General features: G+C 37.7%; 1 protein-coding gene across 1 annotated transcript in view; it reads left to right on the top strand.

Annotated features, from left to right (window-relative positions):
• The first annotated feature begins 300 nt into the window (after positions 1-300).
• The window catches only part of HIBADH (3-hydroxyisobutyrate dehydrogenase), a 113,561-nt gene continuing 101,681 nt past the window's right edge, over positions 301-12,180 (top strand). The window contains exons 1-2 of the mRNA XM_058527518.1: positions 301-458; positions 11,031-11,191. Of these exons, the coding sequence (XP_058383501.1) occupies positions 368-458; positions 11,031-11,191 (252 nt within the window). The 5' untranslated portion in view covers positions 301-367. The remainder of the gene's footprint in view (positions 459-11,030; positions 11,192-12,180) is intronic.

The raw sequence follows: 12,180 nt of genomic DNA, 5'->3' as shown, positions 1-12,180 counted from the left end.
TAAACAAGGGGATTCCCGCCCGCCGTCTGTCCACGTGGGAGGAGCTTGGGGGGGGGGAGCCAGAGCGCCTGACGTAGAGGTTCCAAAAGGCCTCCTATTGGTGATTCGGGAAGTGCGGATGACGTGGTAATCCTGATTGGTCCATTCTCCTGTCCGTAAGGGGATTGACGGACCCTGTCTCTCAGGGCCTCGCCTCTCAGCGCCGCGCTCCTCCCCTCGCAGGTGGGCGTCCGCCCCGAGAGGCAGAGCGCGTGCGCGCGCGGCCCCACGCCGCGGTCGTGCCCGCTCGCGCCGCCGCGCACAGCCGGAGTCAGTGGGCGAGCCGGGAGCGGCAGAGGTCACTGCAGGGAGGCGGGGCGGGGGCAGCATGGCATCCTCCTTACGGCTCCGTGGAGCCGCCTCCGGCCTCCGGTACTGGAGCCGCCGGCAGCAGCCGGCAGCGGCCAGCCTTGCACCGGGTAAGGACCTCGCGCCTTCTTACCCCGTCCCTCCTCCTGCTGCCCGCTTGTCGAGCCCTGACGGCCGCAGAGATCTTTTCACGGAGGCGCTGCGGTTAAGTCCGGGCTTAAAACCCAACATTCTGGCTGGTCTCAAGGCCTGGCCTCTTCTGCGACTGCTGCTTGCGCCGCTAGTTCTTCCCTCACTGCCCCCGCGCGGGATTCAGATGGATGGCGTTCAACGTCCTTTTCGGGACTTAGGAAGGGGTGGGAAGAGCTTGGGGTAAAGGGAGGAGTATTTGGGTCCATGGTGTGCTTCTTTGGAGTTAGGGCTCCGAGGACAGTTTCAGGGCCCAGCCCCAGGGGCGACCCCGCACCCACCCCGGCGACCTCTGGCCTTTCAGCGCTGGCTGGCCTTTCAACGCCCCCAGGGTGCACCCTGGGTGGGCGTGCCTTCCGGCAGCAGGGCCTGATTTTTGTTGAACTATCTTAATAGTATAAAATGGTTTTACACAAGTGGTGCCAGTACAAACTAGGTGATAAGTCATTCTAGCAAAGTCTTAAGTCACCCTTGACTAGCAAGGCGGCCTCCCGTCCCCCCGCCCGCCTTTGTAAATGTGCTACCTGAGGATGGTACTTCTGTCAAATTATTAACCAGAACGCTTTCAACGTCCTCAAAATTGTGGCCCAAGCTATCCTTTCTCCCTCCACCCATACCATCAAAAGTTATGGAAGCTAACTATCGTGTTTAGGAGGAGGCAGTTTTTAGATCCACAGAGATGTAATCTTTTTCATCTTTCAGATGAAGAACCAGAGGCCTGTTGGATAAGTGAATTGGGGTATCCAGCAGGGTCTAGAAAGTAGTCCTTGATTCTTCCTCATTCCTGCACTTTCAACCACACCAGGATTCTTGTTTAATTGAAAAATTGATTGCTTTGTGGGGACATGGCCATTGTCTTCCTGTAAAAGTTTGACAGTTGTAACAGTGCACTGTTCAGCAAGGTCATACTTTGCTAGCAAGGATTTTTAAAAAAGCATTGGTGTTAATTTTTTCTGATCTTTGCTTAAAAAAATAGCAGACTGGGAATTGAATTCTTAACAGCTCCCTTTCCTCCTCTTCAGTAAAACCTAAGCAGAAGAGAGCATTTCCTCTCTGGCTCTAGAAGCGCAGCGTCCAAGTGATGCAAAAAAACAGGTGTCTGATAAGAATCACACTAACAAGATACAAACTCACAGAATATGCCAAACTTGAGTGTAACCACTATTTGAGCTACGTGTATTGAGCTACAAAAAATGCCTCGCACTTCGGAGATGCTTTAAAAAAAGTCGATTAGTCACGTTTCCACAGTACTAATGCAGCACCGCTTTTCACATGAATGCACAATTCTTTCAGTTTTGATTAGTCAAGGAAGACACACGTGCTGTTTAGTGGTTTTACAAGGCGTACAAATGATATTTTAATGAACCATTGATGTACCTTTAGGGTTATGAAAGTTCTTAGAATTCGTAGTAGAAGAGCCTGAAGCGTAAGACTAATAGTTGCTTCTGTAAACTGGAAGGGCCTACCTCACAATGCTGGTTAAACTACTTTGGCATGTAATCTGGTTCTTTGGGTTCCCTGACTCAAAGAAGTACAAATACAGATTTATGATAAATTGTAAATCTTTTTGTGATGATTGTTTAAAACACTTCAGCAATTATTTTCACTCATGGAATTGTTTTATATGTTTCTGTTAATTTTAGTTTACTACAAAAGTGTTAACTCTTTTGACATTGGAATCTTAAAAAGTCTACATGCAAGTTTGGAGTCTAGGGACATTAAGAAAAAAGACCATGTTCAAATAGTTACATTATTTAGTGTTCTGAGTTCTGATGGGATATTTGACTCCATAGTGTGTTTAAGATGTTTAACATCATATGGATGGTAATATAAAAATCCATACAGTTATTTACTATTTTAAAAATAATGAGACCTAAAACTTACTGGTTAATAGCACATCTTAATTTTAAAGTATTTAAAGCATCAAAAAGGAAATAGAAAAATGAGAACTACTAAGCTATACATATATTACTATTTCATCACCATTTAATAAAAGTAAGTTTTGTATTTTACCTTAAAGGTAATTAAATTAGGTTCAGACTTCTTTGTATAGATCAAAAAATCTACAGATGTAGGCCCTGCACAGTCGTGGTGACTCATCAACATGTACATGGAAAAATAATTTGTATCAGATCATCTTAAAGTGACCTCCTGACTAAAGGTGAAATGGGAAAGTTAACCAGCATCGTGTACAGAAATGGGAATAAAATTTTTTTTTATTATTGGCCCTTTTTGTGTGTATGAAATCTACTTTCAAAGCAATGTGTAGCATAAATAAAATATATATTGGCATTTTTTCCCCTTTATGTTAGCTTTTAGGGTTGCACATGAAGCTCTGAAAAGCTGCACATGGCCTTGGGACTAAAAGTTGCCCTTAAACTTGTGAAATTACATAGGGAGAATACAGTAGTTCCCTCTTATCCTGGGGGGATATGTTTCAAGACCCCCAGTGGATGACTGAAACCTCGAATAGTACTGAACCTGATATATACTCTGTTTTTTCCTATACATATATACCTATGGTAAAGTTTAATTTATAAATCAGGCACAATAAAAGATTGACAACGATAACTAAGAATAAAATAGAGCAATTATAACAATATAATGTAATAAAAGTTGATGTTTGCAACCTCAGCATATGATTTTTTTTCTTTCCATATTAAGTTGAGAACTTTTCACTTAAAGGAAGCAATTTACAGTTTCTCTTTGGCATATCTGAGTTGCTAGCATCACTACTCTTGCGCTTTGGGGCCATTATTAAGTAAAATAAGGGTTACTTGAACATAAGCATTGTGATACCACGACAGTCGATCTGATAACTGAGATGAGCAGATAGTGTATACAGCGTGGATAGCTGGACAAAGGCATAATTCACGTCCCAGGTGGGACGGAGCTGCACAGCTCGAGATTTCATCATGCTACTCGGAACAGTGCGCAGTTTAAAACTTATGAATTATTTCTGGAATTTTCCATTTAATGATTTCAGACTACGTAATCATAATTTTCCAGGTAACTGAAATTGTGGAAAATGAAACCATGGATAAGGGGGTACTATATTTCTAAAATAACTTGACCCAAACAATAAAGGCCTCTATAGAGTAAGTCACCACCACTCTTAGTTCAGTAACTCTTAGTATTTAAGCACATAGAATGCTTATAATATTATGTGATAAAGTAGGACACAAAGTTGTATATACAATATAATCTCACAATATAATGGAAAAATGCATTCAAAAGACTAGAAGGGCTATGCAAAATGCTAACAGTGATTATTATTATTTTTTTTGGTGAGGAAAATTGGCCCTGAGCTAACATCTGTTGCCCATCTTCCTCTTTTTGCTTGAGGAAGATTGTTGCTGAGCTAACATCTCTGCCAGTCTCCCTCTATTTTGTATGTGGGATACCGCCACAGCGTGGCCTGATGACTGGTGCGTAGGTCCATGCCCAGGATCCGAAAGTGCGAACCCTGGGCTGCTGATGTGGAGTGTGTGTGACCTTAACCACTATGCCATTGGGCCTGACCCCAGTGATTATTTTTGTGTAGTGAGATTAACTTTTTCCCATATGACTTTATACTTTTTCATGTTTTCCAGTTTTCTACAATGAAATTCATTGCTTTGATTAGGGGAAAAAACCTTTGGAAATGTAAAATAATTAACCTCTTACCAGTTTTGCACTTTGAAACTTAAGAGTAGCCTGATTTTTGGTGGCACTTCATGTTACCAAGATATGGACAATTTTGCCCATGTCCCATTGTAGAAAGAGGACGTAATCTGTAAATTTACATCTATAAATTTAGAAACGAACTTTGTGCGTATTTGCTAGCTAGTTTCTTAACAGTTAACCAGTGTCACCTTTGTATTGTATTGACTCATTTTCTGCCAGTTTGATTTTAGCTGTGGTCTAACTCTACTATTTCCACACATTAGTGCATGTGATTTACTTAAAGGAAGATGTATTATTTAAGTTTGAAAGTTTCTAGGGTAATGATTCCATTGTACTTATTTGAATTTCTGCCCCTCTTGGAGCATATTCTTCTATATAATCCAGGCATTCCTTCTGATGCTTCACCTTAACTAAAAGCTGTGTTTCTCAGATACAGGGCATCCCCCAGAGTAGTCTCTATCTCTTCTTTTGGCACTCTGGCTCTTCAAACCTGTTAGGCAAAAAGGGGCATTTGGCACATGACTTGTACCCCAGTGCTGCTTCCTGACCATTGATAGTAAAAGTAGCAAATACAGTCATGCACTGCATAACAGATGTTTCAGTCAATGACAGACCACGTATATGATGGTGGTCCGGTAAGATTGGTATCATATAGCCTAGCTGTGTAGTAGGTGATGCTGTCTTGTGAAAGTACATTCTGTGATGTTCACACAACAAAGAAATTGCCTAATGACACATTTCTTAGAAGGTATCCCTGTCAAGCAAGGTGTGACTATACTTGTTGACTTAGCGTGCTTTACATGTATTATCTCAAGTAGTCTTTACAATAACCTTCTGAACTAGTTGATGTTGTTAATAAAAGTTAATGTCTAGAGAAGTTAAGTAACTTGTTAGTTCAAGGGCATACATCTAAGAAGTGATCTAGCCTGGTTAGGAATCTAGGTCTTCTAAACTCAGAGAAGTTCTTAAATATTATCACCATCAGTAAATAACCTCTTTTGATATCAGATCATCTAATTATACTACCTTTTCTCTAACTTTGCCACACACAAAAGTAAAATGAAAGGAACAACTGAGCCCATCATTACAGACTTCATTTTCATTGATTTTTGTATTGGCCCATCCAGAATCTGGACCTCATTATTTTTGACCTCAACTTCAACAGCTATCAGCACTCTACTGCAGCTCTTCTAAGATCTCATCACTAGGAATATAGTGCCAATATTTCAAAAGCCAAACTAGTCTTCTGGTGAATATAACTCTCCTCTGACTCTTGTTCTACTAACCAATATATATAATATAATATATAATTAAATTTTTAGATAATTTGGAACTTGACCCTGGGTCTGGGAGGAAAGGATATCGGAGAGTCAACCACAATGTTTAATGGTTGCTGCAAACAAATTACCTTTGCTGGATCCACTTAATCACCATCTTTACTCTGTAATTGCTTCAGAACTGAGTTTTGTCCCCATATGCCCATTTGATGAAACCTCTGTCTAGTTAGTCATTCATTCATAACAACATTATTAAACACTCACTGTGTATAAGTCATTTCATTTTATTGTAAAAGTAGTTACAAAAGTTATTTGCACGTGGTAAAAACTCAAAAGGTTATAAAATAAAAAGTAATAGTCTTTTCTCTTAACTGACCCATCAGTCCAACTCTCTAGACGTATCAGTCCAACTCTCTAGACGTAACTGTTTCTTATGTATCCTTACAGAAATTCAGAAAAATTTAATGCATATATATTCTTTTTTCTCTTCATACAGTGTATGTTATTATATATAATTCTCTGCATCTTGCTTTTTTTTCACTTAATTTATCCTGGAGAATTTTTCCTTATTCTTCTAGATAGATATATCACATTCTTTTGAACATCTGCGTAATATTTCATTGTATTGATTTTCTATGAATTATCAAGTGTCCTGTTAGTGTATATTTAGTTATTATGAATTATTAAGTGACTTGTTAATGTGTATTTAGTTATTTACAATTTTTATGCTGTTACAAACATTACTATAATAAACTATACTTTTGTGTTGTTCAGAGTTTATGTGCAGTAGGGGTTGGCAAACTATGGCCCATAGCTGGGCATCTGTTTTTGTAAATAAAATTGTCTTGGAACACAAGCACAACCATTTGTTTATATATTGTCTATGGCTGCTTTAAAACTAGAGTGGATGAGTTGAATAGTTGTGACAGAGGCCTCGTGGCCCACAAAGCTGAAAATGTTTACTACCTGACCCTTTAAGAAAAAGTGTACTGACCCCTCACGTGTAGTGTAAGTTCCTAGAAATGGAATTACTGGGTCAAAGAGTATGCACATTTTAAATTTAAATTTTATGATAAAATTCAAATGTAGATCGTTTTTTTCAAATTGCCATCCAAAGGATTGACCTAATGGATAATTCTACAGTATATGAGAGTATGTGTTTTCATCAGTTCTTCCTTGCCACTAGTGAGTTTTATCAGAGAAACAAATTTGTCTATGTGATAGGTGAAAAACGGTATTACATTGCTTTGTTTTGCATTACTTTATTAGAGAAGTTGAGTATATTGTCACAATTTTTTTTTCATTTACGTATTTTCTGTTAACTGTCATTTTGTAATTTTTGCCTACTTTTAAAAAATTGGATTTTTATTCCAGATTTTAAAGTTATTTGCATATAACGTAAAGTAGGCCTATTTCTATTGTGTGTTGCAAGTGTTTTTCCTAGTTATTTCTCTTTTTCATGTTTGTGGTATTTTTTCCATATAAATATGCTACGTTTCCCCTCCCCTTGTTTTATTATGAAAAATTTCAAACATAAAGTATTGAAAGAATAATACAGTGAACATCTGTGTACTCTTTGCTTAGAATCAACAATTGTTAACATTTTGCCATATTTGCTTTATTTCTTTTCAAATATATTCGTATCCCCCCTGTATCATTTGAAAGTCAAATTCAGGCATCATGACGCTTCAACCCTAAAAAATTCAGTATGAATCGACTAAGAGTAAAGACCACCATTACCTAAGACAATTAGCAATTCCATGGTATCATCTAATATACAGTTAATATTTAAGATTCCATAATTTTCTTAAGGACATCTTTTATAGCTTCTTTTTAATTCCCCAAATCAGGATCCATTTAAACTTCACATGTTGCCTTTGGTTGATATATCACTCTAGTATCTTTTAATTAAGAACTATCTTCTCTTATTTGTTCCATAAACGTTGACTTTTTAAAAACAACTTTATTGCAATATAGTTGACTTATAATAAACTGCATATATTTAAAGTGTACAATTTGATGAGTTTTGACATTTGTATGTACCTGTGAAATAATCACCACAATCAAGATAGTGAACATATCTGTCATCCCCAAGTTTCCTCATACACCTTAACATACACAAATATTTATAATTGTATATTTTCACTGGGTATAGATTCCTAGCTTGCCAGGTTTTTGTTTTAGTACTTTTAAGATGATGTGCTACTGTCTTCTCACTTGCTTTGTTTCTGACATGAAATCTGCCTCCATCTTTATCTTTGTTCTTCTGTACATAATGTCTTTTTTCCTCTGGCTGCATTTTGGTTATGGTGTGTCTTGGTACAGTTTTCTTCATGTTTCTTGTGTTGGGGTTCATTGAACTTCTTGGATGTGTTTGGTTTATTGTTTTCATCAAATTTGGAAATTTTTGTTCATTAGTTTGTCTCATATTTTTTCTGTCCTCACTTCTCTCTCCTCTCATTTGAGGACTCCAATTACATGTGTATTTGGCTGGTTGAAGCTGACTTAGAGCTCACTAGTGTTCTTTTTTATTTTTTAAATTATTTTTTCTGTCTTTGTTTTGTTTTGGATAGTTTCTATTGCTATGTCTTCAAAGTCACTAATCTTCTGCATTATCTAGTCTGCTTTTATTCCAGTGTAATTTTCATCTTACACTTCATCTTAAGAAATTCTATTTGGGTCTTTTTTTTTTTTTTTTTGGTGAGGAAGATTGGCCCTGAGCTAACCTCTGTCAATCTTCTTTTTGCTGAGGAAGGTTAGCTGTGAGCTAACATCTGTGCCCATCCTCCTCAATTTCTTTGTATATGGGATGCCACCGCAGCATAGCTAGACAAGTGGTGCGTAGGTCTGCGCCCAGGATCTGAACCCACAAACCCCAGGCCGCTGAAGCGGAGTACGTGAACTTAACCACTACGCCACTGGGCCGGCCTCAGGGTCTTTTTTTTATATCTTCTGTATCTCTACTTTTGGAACACATGGACTACAGTTATAATAACTTGTCTCCTAATTTTAACATCTGTGTCAGTTCAGGATTGGTTTCTTCTTTTTGACTTCTAAATGTTGACATTTCCTTGGGCTTGTTCTTCAACCTCTTTTACTCTCATTTGGTGATTTTTATCAACTCCCACAATTTCGATTCTCACCTCGTAACAGATAGTTACCAAATATCTCTTTTTTCTCTTCCTATCCTTGAGATGATTGTAATTGGTTATAATATTTCTAACAGTCTGTGGGACATCTTTAAGCTCATTGCCAGCTCAATTAACCTATTTAAAACTGAGCCATCTCTCCTTTTTGATTTCTCCACTTACGTTATTGATATCACTATTTTCTTGCTGTCATCTTTGACTTTTTCTTTATTTTAGCCCATAAACCAATCTGCTGCTACGTCCTTTTACTTCTGTCTTGGAAATATTTTTCATCTGTCTTTTCTGTGGCCACTACCCTTTTTTAACTCTGACGTTATTATAGACTGAATGTTTGTGTCTCCCCCAAATTCCTGTGTTGAAATCCTAATCCCCAATGTGATGGTATTAGGAGGTGGGGCCTTTGGGAAGTAATTAGGTTATGAGGATGGAGCCTTCTCCAGTGGGATTAGTGTCCTTATAAAAAGAGACAGGAGAGCTTGTCCTCTCTGCTCTCTGCTATGTGTGGGTACAACAAGAAGATGACCATCTACAAGCCAGAAAGTGGGCTCTCACCAGACAATGGATCTGTTGCCACCTTGATCTTAGACTTCCCAGCCTCCAGAACTGTGAGGAATAAATGTTTGTTGTTTAAGCCACCCAGTCTATGGTATATTTGTTATAGCAGCTTGAAGAGACTAAGACAGACCTAGAGTATTATTGCCACTTTTATATTGGTCTTCTTGCCTCCAGGCTCTTCTTCCAGTTTATCCATTGTACTCTGCTGCCTCATTTCTATTCCTAAAGTATAGGTCTTACCATGTCATTTTTCTTGCCCAGACCTTTCAGTAACTACCTGTCTTAGTCGAGTTAAAAGGAATTAATATGCTTTTAACCCAATAAAAGAAATCAAGTTAAAAGGAATTAAGTATGCTTCTAACCCAAGAAGACCTCTAGTTCTTAAGCATTAGGGCTTCAAATAATTAGCTTTTAGGAAATCTCATTACATTTAGATTAAGTTCAAAGAAGCACAGGGATCCATGAGTTGAAAGCATCTGAAGCTTAAAAGGGTGACTGTGATTAGTTGATGCACTACACAGTTATAAAACTGGAGTCCTTGAAAGGAAAAGGAAGAATAAAGCTGAGAAATGATAGGGGAAAGAGCAGGTGGAGTTGTTTCTCTTTCTTCTCTTGCTAGACTCTGAACTTTTCGAGGGCAAGACAGTATCTTGCTTGTGTCTTTCTCTGAGCTCTGTCATAGTACTTCATGCAGTAAATGTTTTTTTTTTTTTTTTGGTGAGGAAGATTAGCCCTGAGCTAACATTTATTGCCAATTCTCCTCTTTTTGCTGAGGAAGATTGGCCCTGGGCTAACATCTGTGCCCATCTTCCTCTACTTTATATGTGGGACGCCTGCCACAGGATGGCTTGATAAGGGCTGCGTCAGTCTGTGCCTGGGATCCGAACCTGCTAACCCCAGGCTGCCAAAGCAGAGCGGGCAAACTTAACCACTACACCACTGGGCAGGCCCCAGTAACTGTTTCTTGAGTAGAGTTCTAAATCTAGAGACGGAGAAATAGTGTCTGATGTTATTTTCATGGTAATGCAAAGCCTCTCTGCTCTCTCTGGTGAAAAGCAGTGCTTTGAATTGTGTGCCCCAGTGTAATTTCAAAAAACCTTTTGTGAAAAAGAAGAAAATCAAATAAAACAAAACCTGCGTACAGATTTTAAAGAACAATTTTTTTTTCTGCATATGTAAATGCCTCTTCTTTGAAAGTGCAGAAGTTGTTAGCCTAAGGTCCTGAGACTGTTATTCTTGCCATTTAAAGCCATGGAAACATCCCCCTCCTCTCTACTAGGACCCTATTTATAAACTGGTGACTTTTGGTTGAAATACATTCTCCTGGGTTTAATATTTTATTAAGATTGTTTTTTATACCATTGGAGGGGATGATTTCTATAAATGTGGAGGAGGGAAGGTAAAAAGCTTTTCCATTCTTGGATTTTGTCCAAGATACAAGTTTTATTGAATACTTCCAGTTTTTTATACACATTATTAAAGGAGATAATAGATAAGAGGAATCTATAATACTTCACATAATACGTAAAGTACATAATAGGTATTTTATAAGCGATAACATTATTAAGTTTATTGTTAAAAATGGTAAAGGGATGTTAAAGAGGTAGAAAACAGAAGAGAGATTGCTTAAAATTTTATGATTGTTTCCTGGAGAACTAAATAATTGGAAGTTAGCCTGCCTGCACATCGTTGATATCTTTAAATATGATTAGATCATCAGTTTAAAACTACCCTTTAAAAAGTTTTTTTTAATAGAAAACATGTAAATAACAAGTGACTTACTAATATTGAATGAATATTTACAATAAAAAATGTTATCTTATTGAAAGTAATGTCTTGAAATCAGTGTGTTCTAGGTCAATGGCTTCTAAGACTCCAGTTGGATTCATTGGACTAGGCAACATGGGGAATCCAATGGCAAAAAATCTCATGAAACATGGCTATCCGCTCGTTATTTATGATGTGTTCCCTGATGCGTGTAAAGAGTTTCAAGAGGCGGGTGAACAGGTAAGTCGTTTTCGTAAGATTTTTTTAGATTTTGATGTTTAAAATGAATATACATTCAAATAAGTGACAACTTCTTAGAAAGAAGTATACCCAGTGGAGTTGTAAACCTAATTCATTCTTAATTTTATTTCTATATATACATATAAAATTATATATGTTTATATTATATATAATATGTAAAACATATATATATATATCCAGGAGACCATGTGTTAGTAACTGAGTTTAGAGTTTTGGTTTTTTGAGATATGAAGGAAATTTCTTCTTGTACAAGTTGTAGAGTGGTAACTGAGGGCTGAATATAATCCTAGAACTGGAGACTACTAAAAAAATTCCTGAGAACTATAGAACAAGGTGAGAGAAAGAATAAAATTAAACAGTCAACTTCTGGATAATAGACTTGAAATAAATACTGAGAGATACAATGCATATGTAAAGAGCAGGTTTAGGCAACTTAGAAAGGCCATTTGCAGAACTGGGTATCCTCCAATTCCTTCCCTTCTGTGGTTTGTCTACCATATGGGGAGGGCAGCAGTGTTGTATGAGGATGTGAGTATCTTTTTGGAACTTTTCAGGGTAGGGTTCTGGCTGCTTGTGCTCACAGAGTCTATGAATACTGACACCGTACCACCAGTTGAGCAGGCTTACAGATGACCTTAAGTAGCTTAGGGGCTTAGTAGCCTTGTTGGAGAGATTTGATCAGTTCTTTGTTTTAGTAAAAAATCTGAGAAAGATGGCCTTTATCATCTTCAGGGATGGTAAACAGTTGAAGTTGATATTCAGTCTAGGATGAATTAATTGTTATTTTGAGGAGATGGATATTACTTTTGGGAATAACACATCTGTTTGATGTTGGTACTTTACAGTGGTTTATATATTTGTTTGTAAGAATAAAAATGGTATTTGGTCTCCAAAGAGACAAAATATCTTCAATTAATTACATAATTTAATCAAAGTAATAACGAATTACTTTGGCATTTTGGAGAATA

Source organism: Diceros bicornis, chromosome 3 (genome assembly GCF_020826845.1).
Source record: "Diceros bicornis minor isolate mBicDic1 chromosome 3, mDicBic1.mat.cur, whole genome shotgun sequence".
Taxonomy (NCBI): Eukaryota; Metazoa; Chordata; class Mammalia; order Perissodactyla; family Rhinocerotidae; genus Diceros; species Diceros bicornis.
This window is presented reverse-complemented; position numbering and strand designations above follow the sequence as displayed.